Genomic DNA, 18,757 nt, shown 5'->3' with positions numbered 1-18,757 from the left:
CCACCTTGAGGCTGGGGGCCCGGGCCCTGTTTCCCACACTGCCCAGCATCATTCCCTAAATGTAGGTTAGATTAAAATGAGCTTCAGACTTGATGACATGACATGTAAATATCCTGTTTCACAGATAGGAAAACTGAGGCCCCAAGAGGGCACACGCTCGCCAAGGCTCTCTGAGTGTGTTGGTGGTGGGACTACAGACTTCACTCCACATCTCCGGACTATGAGTCCAGAGTCTTCTGTTGGTGTGCGGTGTCATCTCTAGTTAATAAAGGTGGAATTCTGCCAAGTGGGAACCTACCATATCCAGCTACCTCAACAGTTAGTTCTGTCAAATACCATCAGAATTGGCACACCCCAAACAAATGATGGAGTAGATGGGTATTCACTTGCCCAAACATAAAACTCTTTGCTTCACAAAAAAACTCCTTTCAGCAGCAAGACCACGTATGCCCTGAGATCAGATTCATTTCACGAAGCACTGTGAGATTTCACTCCTGCTTCCTGGATCAGTCCTACAGGTGACCTGTATGATATGCATGGTTTAGGGTAGGGGTCATCAAACTGTGAGCCACTGGTGAAATCTGAACCAGCATCTGCTTTTGGAAATAAAGTTTGATTAGGACACATTATGTTCATTCCTTTATGTGCTGTCTGTGTCAGCTTTCAAGGTAAGATGGCAGAGTTGAGTAGTTCCAATCGTGACTGTAAGGTCTGCAAAGCTGAAAATGTTTACTGATTAACCATCTACAGAGAAAGGTTGCTGATTTCTGATTAGGGAAATCCCACCAGACGCACATGTCTCTCAGTCTCTGTTTCTCGGTCCCTTTGTCTTTCTTCCTCTCCACCCACTCACCATATTGATGACTACAGTTCTTTGCTTTGTGATGGGGTTCTGCCTGGCCATAGCAGACACCTTGGAATAACAGTCCCATTTCCCTGACAAAGAACCTGAGGCTCAGGGAAGAAAGGGTTGATTTTCAGACTATATCATAAATCTCTTTTCCAGTAGACCCTATTGCCAAAATTGAGATGTTAGCTGATTTACTTTGGGGCGCAGACTGTTTTCAAGGGAAGGGGAGTTTCAGGAGGAAAGAACAAAAATTTTTGAGCACCTCTGGGGGAGTCCCATAACCTTCCATCTCTAGACTCACTGGCTCTGCGAGGTAGATATCAAGAGCTCGATTTTATCCAGAGAGAAGGACCCAGAGGTGAAAAGCCCCATGGCCACACAAAGCAGGCGAGGTGACGTCAGAATTCACAGCCAGGACTGGCTGAATCCAGTGCCACTTCTATGTCTCTCACGGGACAGGCTAAAGAGAGGGACCTAGGGAGGGAACACCTGTGAGCTGCCTCTTTTCTCCTCCCACTTCATGTCCTCTCTCTACCATCAGCCTTGGGCGCATCTGCCAGAGAACCTCCCCGACTTGTTACATCCCTTCAGGTTGCACTTGCTCCAACCGTGCTTGAAGAACCCAGGCAGAACCGGCTTTCGACATCAGTACTCAGGCCCTCCTCCAACTACCAGGCACATCCTTCCCCGGCGGCTTGAGGTGGAAGAATGGGCAGGCCTGAGGCCTTAGTTCTACTCACCAGGAGCGGAAAAGAGAAGGGGAAAGGAGAGGAGACCTTTTTTTTTTTTCCCCCAGTAACTGGGAATGGAGTGAGAGAAAACAAGGAGGGCCAGATGGAAAACCACCATTCACCCTGAGCGCTCGTAATAATCCGGACACTGGAATAGGAATTTATTTCATTCATTCATTAATCCTTCATTTGTTCAAATATATGAACCTACAGTTGAACCAAAAATATGGACCCATCCCTGTGTTTGATGCAGGGATGGAAAGCTGGATACAAGTGACAATGGAGGTACCTGTTCTCGTGAACTTCCAGTTCAGTGGAGGGTACAAACATTGCCCAGAGAACGTATCGGTAAATGTAAAATTCCAGGGGTGAAAGTCTGCAGAGGGAACAGCACAGGAGCTGGTGTAGAATGAGACAGGGAAATTGTATGTAGGATGGCTCAGCTAAGACACGCCATTTAAATGGAGATGTCAGAGTGAGTAGGAGTGAGTCCGAGAGGGCGGGGGAAGTGTTCTGGGAGAGAATGTTTGTGAAGTTTCTGGTGGGACAGATGGAGAAGTGCTGGAGAAGAGTGCTGGGTAGCAGAGCAGACAGAGCCCTGGAGAGATGTGCAGGGCCAGACCACTCAGGGGATCGTAGGTGTGGCAAGAACTTCACATTCTCTCCCAAATGCAAAAGGACAGATTAAAGCTTCTAAGCACAGAAGAAGCAACATGATCCCTAGTTACATTATTAAAATGATCACTCTGGCTGCAGGGTTGAAAATGGGTTGGAAACAGTAGGTGAGAATATTGAGAAGGTAACTGTAACAGTTTTTAAGCAAAGGATGCAGGGGACAGACATTAGGATGGTGGCCGTGGAGAAAGGGAAAAATTGTTGCCGGGAGTTGTAGTTAAACGGGAGATGCTCTGCAGTAGGTCCTTACTAGTTATCTATTGTACAGCACAGGGAACTCTACTCAATACTCTGTAATGGTCTATATGGGAAAAAATCTAAACAAGAGTGGATATATGTATTTGTATAACAGATTCACTTTGCTGTACACGTGAAACTAACAACACTGTAAATCAATTATACCCCAATACAAATATTTTTAAAAATAAATTAATTAATTTAAGAAAACTAATAAACAAAAAAAAAACAGGAGATGCTCATGTTTCCATCTAACCCCACCATTGCCCTGAGAGGGAGGTATTGCTACCCCATCTTAAACATGGGAATGTTAGGATTACTGCTTCTGTTCTGTGGATGAACAGTGACAAAGCCAAGTTTGGGCCCAGGTCATTGTCTAGCTTCGACTTCCAGGAAGCCCTCCCAGAGTCCTGTTTATTGGAACCAGCTGGAGAACTCTCTGCCTGGTCTCTGTGTCAGGGAAATAGAATTTCCTGAGCAAATGCTAGTTTTATCCCGTAGACCCTGTGCATTCTACAGCTGTATGTGGCCTTTTGCACTTTGGTTGCTAAGAATCTCTGAGTTAAGCTGTCAGCTCCTTCTAAGAACTACACAACACAGCATGGCACGGATTACCGTGCATACATCTAAGCTGAATTTGAATTATTTTCCTTACTCCGATTTTCCTTTCAATCCGATTCTCTATTGTGATGGATTTTTTAAAAACTGCATAAACTTAAATCCTTTGAGGAATGGGGTAAGACAGAAAGCAGACAGAGACTGGGTATTCAGGGTATCAGACTCCAAGTTCAGTGTTAACTAGGTAGGGACCAGGCTGAAGAAGATTTAGGGTTTGTTTTGAAGCACAAAAGCTGCTTCCCAGATTTTCCTCCAAACCCTGGTTCTGGAACCTTCTCAAGGACTCTGTTACCTTTGCTGCGGCGACGGCTTCGGTACTGCTCCGTGTAGAATGTCAACTGCGTTTCATCGTCTGCCTCTGAACCCGACGTCCCCTTGGTTCTCCCAAAGCTGATTCCCCCTGTGCAAAAATCACAATCCATCAGTCATCACAGGCCTCCAGAAGCCTGTTCAATCCCTCATCCATCCTGAAGATGAGCAACCCCATCCTCAGACTCCTTTCTGTAAATCCCAAGTGGCCCAGGAGTCGGCATGATTTATAGAAGGCGTTCAGGCTCTGCCATGACTCGGACCTGGGTTCTAACCATGGCTTGGCAGCCTTGGGGCTGTGTGACCTTGAGGAGATGCCTCACCTTTCTGAGTCCTGGGTTCTTTCTTTCTAAAACAGGGGAAAAGCTGTTAACCTTGTGGGGTTGCTTTGAAGATTAAAGGAGATATGATACTTAAATACCTGGTCCGGGGTGGGTACCAGATAATTGATAGGTACATTGTTGCTTAGAATGATGAACCTACCTCTGAGAAAACATTCCAGGTGACTTAATTTCACACACACGTTTCAGTCAAGTGCTTCCTCTATGCCAGGCCCAGAGCCAGACACAGGACAAGCAAAGATAGATACCACCCGGTCCTTGCCAGCCAGGGGATCGTAAGCTAGTCATGGGGACAAATGGGATCCTAAGGAGCCTTTAATCTAACTCATGGCCATGTTTCCCACACAATGAGACACGGGGAATATGGAAGAGAGCAATCCATCCCAACACGGAGGACCGGGAAGGCTTTATGGAGGAAGGGAGATTTTAGGTCAGGGTTGGAAGGATGGATGGGGCGCTTCAGTGGTAGAAGATGGAGTTGGGAGGAGAGGTAAGAGCTGAAGATATCCCTGGGGAGGGGGAGTGCGGGTGCTGACTGGGAAGGATCTGTGGCAGCCACCCAGGGGAAGTACCACACTGAGGACTGCGGGCTTCATTTTGGATGTCACGGAAGGTTCTGAAGCAAGAGAATCAGTTCAGCAGCTGTGCATGCCAGGAGGGACATGACGGTGGCTCACAGACCTCAGAATGGGTGCCAGGGAGGGAGCACAGCCAGGAGTCTCAGCGATCACCAGGTAAGAGGAGATGGGGGTCTAGGTGAGGCCAGGGGTGGTGAGGATGGAGAGGAAGAGATGAGTGCAAGGGATGCTTCAGAGAGAAACTCAGAGGAACGTGGAGGGGGAAAAAGACGATGTATTCATACGCTAGGAATGGTTGATTACAAAACCGATAAAGGAAAAAAGGCTAGGAAGAAATATACCAAATTACTAATAACGGTTAATTCTTCAGGGAGAAATATGGGTAATTTTTATTTTCTCTGTGCTCTATTTATTTATTTCTTTTTAGTCCAGGATGTGGAAAGAGAGGGCTTAAAGGACTGGTGGACTCTTTACCCTAGAGAATAAATGGTGGTGGGAGAGCCTCACAGCATGCTGGGGTGGGAAACAAGAGGGAGTTTGGTTTAGGAGACTGTTTAGTGAATAGAGCTTCAGACACCTACACCAACAGACTATATCTGGGAGGAGACTCAAGGATCTGGTAAACATGGTTGTCCTGGGTGGAGACGTTAAGTGGCTGAAGGATGGCGCTGGAGGAGGACTACTTCTCCCTGTAAATGTTTTGTATCGTTTGCATCAGGCACTGTGCAAACCTATTACCTATTCCAAAAATTCCACCTGAAGAAAAGAAAAATATACGTTAGAGGAAAATGTTGTTCAAGTTGTGAAAGGATTTACTTTGTCATTTCCTCTGGTGGGGCATCTGAAATGATGTTCGGTCCACAAAAATCCCACTCTTAGACATGCTTTCTATAACAGTTATTACACATTCGTTCATTCCAGCAACACATGTAGCAAGCTACTATGTATCTAGAAGATGTCTATACATTGTTACATACAATCCTCATTGTGATATACTCGTAAGGAAGGCGTAATTAACATACAAGACAATATAAAGACACACATAGGCAAAGTTACTTGCCAAAAGTCACACAACTGATGAGTAGGAGAGTTATGACTCAGGGCTACACTGTCCAGCTCCAAATCTGGGCTCTCCAGTATGTAAACTGCTTTCCCTGCAAACAACTCAAGAGGGAACCTTGGGGAAAGAAGACTGTCCTTTAAGCATCAAGGTGTCAAGTGCTGTGTTATGAGCTTTGCATACATCACCTCATTCCAAACTCTCAGTCCTCGTGGGAGGGAGGTATCATGATGCCAACTTTACAGACGAAGCAACCAATGTTCAGAAAGGAAGGTGATTTGTGAACAATGAGTGAAGTCAGACTTGGTACCCAAGGGTGTCCGACGGCCAAGCTCAAATTTTTAACCGTTATGACACTGTTTCTCAGTTTAATGCTCTGTAAAATGGAAAAGATGAATACTTGGCCTCCTGCTTCCTGGAGACAGTGTGTTGTAATGAACAGGAGAGGACAAGGGACAACAATACCTGATCACTGTTCCCAAATGTGTCTTCAGCCACTATCTCTCCCTGTCCCTTGGTGCTCATCTCCCCAATCCCCAGCAACTAAAAGCTGGACCTGGAGAGGGCAGGAGACTCCAGATTCTACCGGATGCAATTCTGCATTTAAAGGCTCTCCTTTGAAATGGAGTTGGCGGACGCCCCGTGGAGATTCTGGAAGCAGTGGAAGAGCAGAGGTCTTAGAGACCAGTAGGCTTTTAAAATTTCCATTAAAATATTTTACTGTTACAGAAAAAGGAAGGAAGGAAGGAAGGGAGGGAGGGAGGGAGGGAGGGACTTTTGTTCATCTACACATAATTTCTGGCCAAGGGGAAAATGAAGGCATGTGATGAAATAGCTGTCTCAAATACAGGAAGCATCTGTCATACTTCCTGCTGTGTTTGGGCGGCAGAGGAAAAGGCAGGGATCTGCCTGTCAGGAGTCTACTCCATGCCCTTTACTGCTACTGCAGTACTTTTAAACATTCCAGCGAAACCCTCCCTTCCTTCCTTCCTCTCCTCCTCTTTCTCATCTTCCTTCCTTTCCCAAACAAATGGCCTATTATGGTGAATGTGGAAGACAGAATTCAGACAGGAGTCTTTCCCTACTGGGACAGTCTAGCTGTGGCAGGGGGTGAGGGGGAGTGAGGGGATGGCAAAGTCACCAGGCAATTCGAATATAATAAGAAAAGCTAAGCCTCCCATAGCACTGTCCCTCTGCCAGGCATGGTTCTAAACCCTTTGCTTGCATTGCCTTGTTTAATCCTTACAGTAACCCTAAGAAGCAGGTTAATACTTCCCTTCCCCTTTTAACAGATGAGGAAATGAAGGCACAAGGAGAGTCAGTAACCTGCCCGGGGTCACACAGCTCATAAGCTATAAACCCACAGTTCAAATCCAGACAGTGGCTGCACTCTATCCCCTTAGTCCCGAGGCTGACGTACAATAACATATGAGCAAAGACTTCATTTAATGCCCACAGCCATCCTTGTAAGGAAGGCATTGTGAACCTTGCTTCGCAGATGAATAAGCCGTGCCTCAGAGAGAGGTGATGAGAGGTGCTGAGTGAGGGAGCTGGGATTGAAATCAGGTCTGCCTGCAAAGCCTGCCTCATGGCTACGATAACCAGGAAAAGTGTGTGTGTGTGTGTGCGTGTGCACGTGTGTGTGTGTGCGTGAGAGCAGAGGTAGAGCGGTAGCAAAAGCTTGATGATCATGACCTCTGAGGATCAGCAAGTCCGGCACTGGCCCCCAGCACCAGGGCACGTTTTTCACTCTTCACCGCTCCTCCCTGGAACCTCAGCAATTGTACTATAGATAGGAAGTCTCATCACACTCAGCTAGATCCTAGGGATGCCTCCAGCATTCCACATGTTCCCATACCCCAAGACCAAGCCCCTGGCTTCTCCAGGTCCCACCTCCATTCCCACAACTCTGGCCCTCACGTCCCTCCTGTAAGTACCAAGGTACCATGTTCAGAGTTGAAATTGAGGTTCAGAGAGGCTCCCTCTACATCAATCCCAAAATATAATGCAAGCCACAGATGCAATTTTAAATGTTACTAGCCACATTAAAAAGGTAAAAAATAAACAGATAAAATTAATTTTCAGAATATATTGGATTCAACCAATATAGTCAAAATATTCTCATCTAGCTTGCAATTAACATAAAATTATTATTACTGAAATATTTAATACATTTTTCACAAGTTTTCAAAATCCAGTGCATATTTTATGCTCACAGCACATCTCAGCACAGACTAGCCACATTTCAATTGCCTATCATATCAGAGAGCACAGTTCTGAAGGCACTTATATGAGACATTTCCTGAGTATAATTAAGGACCAGAATCTGGAGAGATGAATGAGCCATGGGCCCCACTAAGGTGCTGAAATTTTTTAATGTGATTTGGATGAAAAATAGTGTAGTTAAGATTCCATTAAAAGACAATAGCATTGTCTCTGCCCTCAGGCACTTAAAGGCTAGTAGGTTTTTAGATTGGTTTAATCCATGAGTCATGAAAGGTCATGCACTTCTGTACAAGAAATCAGGCTACTGGAGTCAGATATGCGTTCTAACCGTGGTCCCACTTATTAGCTGTGTGGGCTTGGGCAAGGCCCCCCAACTGTCTGAATTCATCTTTAAAAAGAGGGCAGTAACTCTCAGCTCACATGGTCACTACGAGGAAAACGATGCGGTGTATGTAAACAGCACAAACATCAGAGAAGTGAGAGTGAAGGCACACTCCTCGTTCATTCAGTGCTTGCCTGGGTTTAGGAGAAGAAATGGAAATGCCACTGAGTGGGAGTGGCGACTCCCTGCCTTCTGTGACATTGTAGGGAGGTGACAGCCACCCAAGGCGAACAACCTCTGAGTATCCATAGAACCTGCAGGGGCCACAGGCCAATTCCAGACTGACTTGGAGATGATTCAGACAAATGGAAAAGGGCCCCCTCTGCTAGCATTTTAATATGAAATTGGTGATACAGTGAACTAAAGTACAGCCATTAATTATACAGGGCTGCTCAAGTATTTCTATTTAGGGGCCGAGAGAAAGTGAGAATGGCAGAGGCTGGCAAGAGGAAAGGAGAGGAAGCAGCAGCTCCTTTGCCCTTGTTCCACAGGCCTCTGTTCCTTCTGGTCCTGAGTGGTCTGGGATGGAGCATGAAGAAGATGGGCAAAGCACATACCATAGTGGGATAAGCACCGCTCTGGACACCTTACACACAATATCCCATCCACACTTCACATGGGGTCTGAGAGGTAAGAATGACCCCAGCTTCACTGAGGGGCAAACCAACCTTCGGAACCTCAATACTGCTTATCTAAGATCACACAAATTATAAGTCGCAGAGCCCCCCAGTTTGAACCTGGATTTTGTCTGATTCAGAACCCCCCTTAGTCATTAGGGCAATGCAGATCAAAGCCATAATGAGATAGATACCACTTCTTAGGCACTAGGTTGGCCACAATCAAAATAATGAGAAAATAACAGGTGTTGGAAAGGATGTAGAGAAACTGGAACACTCATACATTGCTGGTGGGAATGCAAAATGGTGCAGAAAGTGTGGAAGACAGTTTGACAGTTGGTTCCTCAAGAAGTTAAACACAAACTTACACATGACCCAGGAATTCTGCCCCTAGGCATATCCAAAAGAACTGGACAGGCTATTCAAATAAATACTGGTACATGAATATTCATAGCAGCACTGCTCACAATAGCCAAAAGCGGAAAGACACATGTCCATCAGCTGATGAACAGATACACAAAATGGGGTATATTCACACAATGGAATATTATCCAGCCATAGAAATGAATGCTGGACACCTGTTACAACATGGATGGACCTTGCAAACAGCACTTTGGATCTGAGGAAAACATTCTGCTAAGTGAAAGAAGCCAGACATAAAAAGTCATATGTTACATGGTTCTATTTATAGAAAACATCTGAAATAAGTAAGACATAGTGATTGCCAGGGCTGTGCAGAGGGAAGAGAAGAATAGGGAGTGATTGCTAACGAGTACGGGGTTTCCTCTTGATGTACTGGAAATGTCTTGGAACAGACATGTGATGGTTGCACATCTTGTGAATGTATTAAATGGCAATGAATTACACACTTTTAAATAGATAATCGTTAATTTTATGTTTTGTGAATTTTACCTCAATAAATAAAATGTTTAAAAAAAAGAGAGAGAGACCCTCTGTTTGCTTTGCAACCTCACAAGACTCATGATAAAACTGTATAATGGGGGCTTCCCTGGTGGCGCAGTGGTTGAGAGTCCACCTGCCGATGCGGGGGACACGGGTTCGTGCCCCGGTCCAGGAAGATCCCACATGCGGCGGAGCGTCTGGGCCCGTGAGCCATGGCCGCTAAGCCTGCGCGTCTGGAGCCTGTGCTCCGCAACGGGAGAGGCCACAACAGTAAGAGGCCCGCATATCCCCCAAAAAAACCCTGTATAATGGGGAACTGTGAGAGCAAAGTGGAGACATCACAGAGCCCTGTTGAAAGCGTCCAGGCTCAAGGCGTCCTGATCCAGTGTTTGAGGTCACAGAAGGTGGCCAGTCAGTCTGTCCCGGACCCAGTAGTCACCTCAAATAACCACAACACTCATTTTTTCATTCATTCATTCAACGATTATTGAACAAATGCCCACTCTGTATCAAAACATTGTTTCTGGGCACTGAGGGAGGATAAAGCAGTGAATAAAACAGACTAAACTTCCTACGTTCTGGAGTTTCCTTCCTGGTGAGGAAGCAGTTAAAATATTCCAGGCATGACGCCGAGCCCTCTACATGGGAATTACCTCAATTCTGCTGATAAGTAAACTGAGACATTCAGAAGTTTACAGAGACTCCCCCAAGATGACACAGATACTTTGTGGCAAGGAGAGACCTGACCCCAGGTTTGCTCTGGGGCAAATCAGGGCATCTGAACAACTTGAAAGCCATGTTATGGAAAAGGCTGGAGCAATTGTTAGGATGTATAGTCTATCCTGGGCCTGAGGATTAACTCACTGCAAATGTACTTTCTCTTACTGGGCTGCCCTGTCCACAAACCTGCTCTGCAGCCCCCAGTTGACCCACTCCTCCACCTCCATCTCCCGTGCTCTTGGTATCATGATGGATGGTGGTGACATGTTAAATTATTCAGACTCCGTGTCTTCCTCGAGCTGGTGACAGCGATACTGCATTTTTAGATTGCCCAGAACTGTGCCAGATAGAGAAATATATAGCTTGGGAATGCAAAACCCATCTGACCCCCAGCTGTCCAGGGAATACAAATGGTACCAGTCAAGGGAAGAGGACAAAAGTGGCTAAACTTAACACACCCTAAACCACACAGCTCATAACTGCTCTGAGCTCTAGGGCTAAACCACAGAGGTTCACACACATCCACCATTTGGAGATGCTCTGACCACAACTGCCACCTGTCATCAGGTACCACGATAGGCCAGGCACAGGGCCAGGCACTTCACCCAGAGGTGACTACACATATTCCTCTTCCTCCAACATGGAAACAGAGTCTGGGAGACATGGCCCTCCTGGTCCATAGTCACAAAGCCAGGAGGTGGCAGGACCTGGATTCAAATCCAGGTTTGTCTGGTCGCCAGAGAAGAAGATTCTGCAGCATTCTTGGGATTCATGTTGAATTTCTTTAAATTGATCTTTATGGTTAAAAAATATCTTTATGGTAAAATATAATTAAACATGATTGTTTATAATTTCAGGAAAAAAAATATATGACCTAGAGGCCCATTTATAGGGGACCGCTCAAAAAAGTGGTGGCGGGCTTCCCTGGTGGCGCAGTGGTTGAGAGTCCGCCTGCCGATGCAGGGGACGCGGGTTCGTGCCCCAGTCCAGGAGGATCCCACATGCCGCGGAGCAGCTGGGCCCGTGAGCCATGGCCGCTGAGCCTGCGCGTCCGGAGCCTGTGCTCCGCAATGGAAGAGGCCACAACGGTGAGAGGCCCGCATGACGCAAAAAAAAAAAAAAAAAAAAAAATGGTGGCATATCTCTAATACAGACTTTTATGAGATCATTAAATACAGTGACATAAATCTCTATTTACTGACATGCAAACCTCCCCATGGTATGTTGTTGAATGGAAAAGTAAACAGAGAAGAATACAAAGAGGGATTTCACGTGTGTAAATTTATACATATTTGCTGATATGTGGTGTGAATTCCACTGAGTATGTGTAATAAAATTAAATATATTTTAATTTAAAAAATAAAGAAGAGGAAAGTAGAAGTCATTCTGAGATATTCATGATCTAGGGTTATGAACCAAGCTTAAAAAAGCAAATTGCAAAACTGTAAGTGCAAAACGATCCTATTGTTTTAAAAATACACACACACAAAGTATGTAAATGTATGTATATATATAAATATATATATATATACTTATATACACATACGCACACACACAAAAAGATACTGAAAGAAATATATGAAGATACTCCAGTGGTTATTCCCTGGGTAGTAAAATTTGGGGTATTTTTAAAATTTTTCTTATTGTTCTTCATCTGCATTTTATAATTTTCCTCCAATGAATATCTAATGCTTGGTTACTGTAAAAAAACATACTTAATAAAAGTTATGTTTGTTTTTTAAAAATAGATTTGTCTTTATTGCTCCAGCTTAAGCTATTCCTCACTTGACCTTTAGTGTAATATGGCCATCCCAGAGGTGATCATTCCACTATCCAAGAAAGGACAAATCTCAATTTATGCCCAGATTTTGGCCCAAAGAACTGCTTGCCTGTGGAGGGGAAGCTCTCCGATCAAGCTTAACGCAGTATCTCATGACAGTAAAGCTTTATCTTCTGGAATATTCCATTGCTTCCTGTGGGAGGCTGGATTTTCCAAAGATAGCCATAACAAAATCTCCCATCCCACATTCTCTTCTGCAATGTGACTTTTCCCACTCCCCTGTCAAAGGTGAAGGCTAATTTCTCTCACCTTGAATCTGGGCTGCCTTAGGCATGCATTTGTTTTTGTTTTTGTTTGTTTGTTTGTTTGTTTGCGGTACGTGGGCCTCTCACTGTTGTGGCCTCTCCCGTTGCGGAGCCCAGGCTCCAGACGCGCAGGCTCAGCGGCCATGGCTCACGGGCCCAGCTGCTCCGCGGCATGTGGGATCCTCCCGGCCCGGGGCATGAACCCGTGTCCCCTGCATCGGCAGGCGGACTCTCAACCACTGCGCCACCAGGGAAGCCCCTAGGCATGCATTTTTAATAAAGAGGCATGACTCTGCATAACTTTTGGCCTGGGTCATAAAAGGCGATGCAGCATCTGCTTGGCTCTCTTGACATGCTGATTCTCTAGACACTTACTCCATTTTTGGAAACCTGCCCCTCACTGTGAGAAGTCTTAGCCACAAGGAAAGGCCAAGTGTAAGTGGTCCAGTCAACAGTCACAGCTGAGCCCAGCTTTCAAGATATCTCAGTCCAGTGGGGAGGGGGAAGGGTAACCTGGGACGAAGTGAGAGACTGTCATGGACATATATACACTACCAAATGTAAAATAGATAGCTAGTGGGAAGCAGCCGCATAGCACAGGGAGATCAGCTCGGTGCTTTGTGACCACCTAGAGGGGTGGGATAGGGAGAGTGGGAGGGAGATGCAAGAGGGAGGGGATACAGGGATATATGTGTGGATATAGCTGATTCACTTTGTTATACAGCAGCAACTAACACAACACTGTCAAGCAATTATACTCCAGTAAAGATGGTTAAAAAAAAAAAAAAAGGTATCTCAGTCCAGGTGGCAAAAATGTGAGAGAAGAAGCTTCTAGTTGATTCTAGCCTCCAGACATCTGAGTCACCCACAGGTGTTTGAGTATTTCCAGCTGAGTCTCAGTCATTGTAAAGCTGACACAGTTTATCTTCCCTTTTTTGTTTATGGATTCCTGACTCAAGAATCCATGAGCATAATAAGACTGTTGTTTTAAGGCACTGAGTTTGGGGTGGGGTACTATGAAGTAGTAGGTAATCACAACACTCCCCTTTGTCTAGTCCTACAAAAACATCCACACTCCTTCCAACCTGTCCCTGTATGGCAGCCCTGAGCAATGGAAAGATGAACCGGGTGTCCAGAGACCCATATCCTAAGTCTGTCCTGTTAATAACATACTGTATGACTGAAAAAAAAAAAAAAAAAAAAAGCATTAACAACTAATAAATACCGGGTTGGCCTAAAAAGGTCGATATTATGGAAAAACCCGAACCAACTTTTTGGCCAACCCAGTATTACATAACAACACTTTACTTTCTTCCCAAAGACAGTGATTCATTTGACCCTCACAATAATTGCATGAGCTATTGTTATCCTCGTTTGAAAGATAAGGAGACCGAATCAAAGACACTACAAATGACTTACTCCAGGTCACCAAGCTCATAAATGGCCAAGACTAGAATACAGTGGCAGGCCCAGAAGGTATATACAAGAGAGTAAGAGAGCAGGTTCGGGTCTGTGAGGCTGGCCAAGAATGAAGTTTCCCTCTAGATTCTGTCCAAGCTTTTAGAATCATGGGCTCAGGCTGTTCCATGACCCCATACAATGGCCTTTCAGCTGTGTGAAGACTGCTCATGTGCCCACTTACAATCTTTCCATCCAAGCAAAATATCCCTGCTAATACCTTCAGCCATTCCTGATATCACACATTTTACCAAGATTATGATTTTTTAGATTACAGAGTCAATGCCTATTTATTGTAGAAAATTAGAAAAAAAAAATAAGAAAGCACAAAGAAGAAAGTAATAACCAAGTCAAATACTATCACTACCAATTGACCTTCCTTACTTCTAGGTTTTTACCTTTTATATGCGTATGTTTTTACAACTAGATTTTATGGTCTTTTTACATGAGTACATCTTGTGAGTTTTGTTAAAAATATCTAAGCATATATTGATTTATTCCCTTATGTCAGAAATACATATCGGGATCCAACTATACTCTTCACACTTTTGCTATTACATAAATTACATATATCAAATGTGTGTGCATATGCACACATTCAGATCTATATCTAGATTTATACGTATATCAATATCATCTATACATGTTTAGATATCTAAAACCACCAAAGTGTTAATAGTGATTTTCTCTGAATACTGAGATTTCTTCTTGTTCACCTTCCTGTTTTTTTCTTAATGAATTGAGATTGCTTGTGGAATTAAGACAAAGCTAAATAAACTATGTCACACACATTATCCCACATCATTAAGTATTGACTCCAATATCATTTAATGCCTGTAATATATTCCACTCCATCGATGTATATTTTAAATCAATTCTCTATTGTTTACATTTTATATTGTTTCCAATTTTCACTGTCATATTACATCACACCTTCCTAAAGATAAATCTTTCTGCACATCCCTACGCTTCCATGTGTAGAATTTTCTTGAGAGTAAAAAGATGAATCGCTGGGTCAAAGGGTATTGACACAGTTACAGCTTTTGATCCATATTGTCAAGATGTCCTCCAGAAAGGTTATACTAATTTCATCCTGATCTGTTGTATATAGGAGTGATTATTTCACTACTTCCTCTGTAACACTGGGTATTGCATCACTGTTTTCCAGTCTTTGTGATTGTGATGTGCATCCCATATTCCAAATTCATTTTGTCAGATTCTTTTCAACATAGTCCAATTTGCTCAACTCCTTTTTGAGTTTTGATGTCCAGAACTAGGCATGATAATCCAGGTGTGTTCTGACCTACACCAAGCAGAAACGGACTGTCACCTCCCTTTCTCTGAACACAGACTTATAATAACGCAGTCCAGGACTGCTTCCGCTTTACCGGCAGCTGACCTGTGTCCAATATGCCCTCAGTTCTTTGTTCACATGCACTGCAAATAAATCTGGTCTTTCCCATCATGTATTTGTAAAATTGATTTTTCTAAAACCAAAGTAAAAAACATTTTAAACTACCAAATTGTATCTATTTCAGCCCTTTCTTCTAGTATCTCAGGATATTTTTGGTCCTAATCCTGTGATCTCATGTTTTCATTATTCCCTGACTATATGCCCCTTGTGAATTGGATAAATATGAAAAGGAACAGGAGGTAAGAAAAGGAATGAAAGGTTACTGAGTGTCTACAACATGTCAAGTCATAGATTAGATGTTTATGTAACTTAAAATCATATAGTACGTTTAAGAGTATAATGAAGTCGATGCTGGCATCTTTGTTTCAAATATTAAGAAACTGATGTGTGCAGAGATTATTTGTCTTCGGCAAGGCCATACAGCCAGTACAGAGAAGGAATGCATTGGGAAGTCTAACTGTGGTCCTTGCTGTTCCCAGAGTTCCATGCCAGGCCTCCCCTTACCTAAGGCAAGGACATCAGGGCTGAAGAGAACTAGATGGAGAATAGAACTTGATAGCTCATGGCTATAGAACTCTCTTCAAATTGACATCAGTCCCTTAATGAAAACTCTTTGGAAACATAAAATTGAATAAAACTGACTATACTATCAAGCACTCTACAATTTCCTCCTTTGAAAACCAACAAAAAAGTGTTGTTCATTCAATAAATATCTGTTGAGAGCCTATAATACACCAGGTAATGGATACGCAGTAGAGAGTAAACAGAAATATTCCCTGCCATCACAGAATTTGCACTTAATTGGGAAGATGGAATATTCAGATAAACACATGTAAAAAGCAATACACCTAGGAGAAGCTGTGTCAAATACCTTGCTGACATGCAGATATCCTGTTTCATGGTATCTCCCTGATCTACCTGTGCAACAAATATATCCAAAGTAGAACTGCAATTCACCTGGCATGATTTATTTGCAGTGAACCCAGGATGGCTTCTAATGCTCCCAACTTCTGATCCCACACACTCACTATGTAAATTTGGCCAACTGATCTTATCATTCTTGAGGATCAAAATCACGTTTCAAAAGTGCTTCACCACTTACTTGAAATCAGGATAAGATTTGTGCGTTTCAGATTTTTGGAAGCTTCTCCGCCTACCTTTATTCCTCCAAGAGTGTAAGTAACTTTGTGGTTCTGAAAACATATCTTCATATTATTTTAGCCCTGGAAAAGTAATTTGCTTCAGTCTAGAGACTGAACTTGAGGAAGACACTTCAAAGTAAATACTTAGTACCTCCTCTGTGTGTTAGAACTCCATTCCTTATGAAACATCTTTATTCTCCCTTTCCTAGTTTTCAGATTTTTTTTCTTGATTTAAGTGACAGATCTGACAGACTCAGAATGAATTTAGTTTTATGCTTTCATCTGGTTATAAGGTTTCAGTTGTTTCATGCAATGGGACAATCATTTTCTTGTTCTTACTGTTCCAAAAGGAATTTTAAAAGCTTGTTTTATTTGTCTTCTTTCAAATTTGCCCACCAGGCACTGACAAATTTGAAGTCTCAGCCTTTCTGGGAGTATTTTCATAAGTTCAGGCTAAACTGTTCCACATTTCGGCCTTTTTTCCATGTATTAGTTTCCTGTGCAAATATAGCTTCCCCCTCTATGCTTCCCAAATTCCTCCTTCATTGTAATTCTTTGTGATTATTTGTACAGAATTTCATCTTTCAGAGTCTTCCTCTCTGTAATAACCTTTATTTCATTTTAGAGTCTCCGGTCATAGAACCAGAAAAATCTATCTTCTGGCATTAAAATATTATGTGTATATGTGTTCATAAATTCCTGGTTATAATTTTTCATCTCTTCAAATAGAAAAATGTTATTTCTTGGTTTAATAATATCCAGCGCTGGCAAGGGTTTTATGAAATGATCATTTTCCTAAATTGCTGCAAGCATTGCAAATTTGCACAGCCCTTTTGGGAAGCAATTTGGCAATATAAAAAAGAGCCTTAAAAAATCTCCATCCCTTTTGACCCACTTCTGGGAATTCACCCTAAGGAAACCGTCCTAAATATAGGAAAGGCTTTATGCAGCGTTACACGCACTGCCATGTTAGTTATAAATACAGAAAAATGGAAATGTCCAACTTGAGGGGAATAATTAATTATGCTGGAATATTAAAAGGGTCTTGATGAGGATGAGATGCTGTAGAAATTATTTGTGTCTGCCCAATATCCACTTTGAGAAAGGAGGGTAAAAAACATAAACTCTATATTATAAAATAATAATCATTGAATATAGTAGAGATTCTGCTTATGGCATAAAGGAGTAAAATATTGGCAGGCCAACCCTCTTGCAGATAACAACAATAAATTTTGGACAAAAAAAAGAAAAAAAAGATGCTACCTGAGGGCTCTGGAAAGTAAATAAAAGCAGGTATGTTTTGGGAAGGAGTTGAAACTTGGAGAAAGCAGGCAGCATTGGGTGAATTTCCTATGTTTCAGGGTTGGTCCTGAGGGTAGGTCACAGTTTCTATATGGCTCAGGGCAACAGAAACAACAGGACAAAGACTGATTTTTTCTGGACTGAGGACCCAGTAGACGGATCCCAGATCAACCAATGCTCCCAGGGAGTGAGGGAGAGACCCAAAAAATGGAGAGACCTAGAGAAGCGTTTTGTAACCTGTCTGTAGTCTCTGTCCACATCTCTGGCTGACCTCTGAACTATATATGTTTAAGGCAGACTCCGACCAGCTCAGCTGGAGGAAAAAAGTAATAATAATAACTGAGATTTAAGCTGCTGCTCACCACAGGCAAGACAGCTGGAGTCTAACCAAGTTCACTGCCTGCAAAACAACATTCAACATTCTTTGGAGAAACAGAATCCAAGAATCTTCATACAATAAATTCACAACTTCTAGAATTCAATCCAAAATTATTCAACATATGGTGAACCAGGAAAGTTTCATCCATGCCCAAGGGAAAAGACAATCTGCAAAGGTCAACCTAAGATGATGCAGATGGACGAGGACCTTAACACGACTACTATAATTGTGCTCAATGGGGTAAGGAAGAAGATAATTATAATGAATAAAAAATATAAGAATTATGAGCAGGAAAATTATACACAAACATACATACAGCAAATGAAGGCTTAAAAGCAAAAAAAATTAAACATATATGTGATTTTTTTTAACCACTGTATGGGCTTAATAGAATGGAGATAACAGAGAAAATAATCATTGCCTTGAAAACAGATTAATAGAAATTCTCTAATCTGAAGAAGAGAGAAACGAAAGATTGAAAAAAAAAATAAACAGTGTTTAAGGGATCTACGGGACAATACCAAAAGTTTTAAATATGGATAAAAAGAGTTGCAGAAGGCAAAGAGAGAAAACAGAATAATAACTTTAAAAATTAAAGTAATAATGGTTGAAATGTACCAAATTTAGCATAAGATGTAAACTAGCAAATTTGTAAAGCTCAGGGAACAGAATAAATATGAGGGGGAAAAAAGCCTATCCTTATAGTCAAACAGCTGAAAATCAAACATAC

The 18,757-nt window shown here is 42.8% G+C and overlaps 1 protein-coding gene across 4 annotated transcripts in view; it reads right to left on the bottom strand.

The window, feature by feature from the left end:
• Positions 1-18,757, bottom strand: part of ASTN2 (astrotactin 2) — a 911,537-nt gene that overhangs the window by 578,990 nt on the left and 313,790 nt on the right. For all 4 annotated transcript variants that reach the window (XM_067743527.1, XM_067743524.1, XM_067743522.1 and 1 more), the window contains one exon: positions 3,404-3,511. In XM_067743527.1, coding sequence (XP_067599628.1) covers positions 3,404-3,511 — 108 coding nt within the window. The remainder of the gene's footprint in view (positions 1-3,403; positions 3,512-18,757) is intronic.

This window comes from Pseudorca crassidens, chromosome 7 (genome assembly GCF_039906515.1).
Source record: "Pseudorca crassidens isolate mPseCra1 chromosome 7, mPseCra1.hap1, whole genome shotgun sequence".
In the NCBI taxonomy this organism is placed as follows: Eukaryota; Metazoa; Chordata; class Mammalia; order Artiodactyla; family Delphinidae; genus Pseudorca; species Pseudorca crassidens.
The sequence above is the reverse complement of the archived record's forward strand: the minus strand, read 5'-3'. Positions and strand labels throughout refer to the sequence as shown.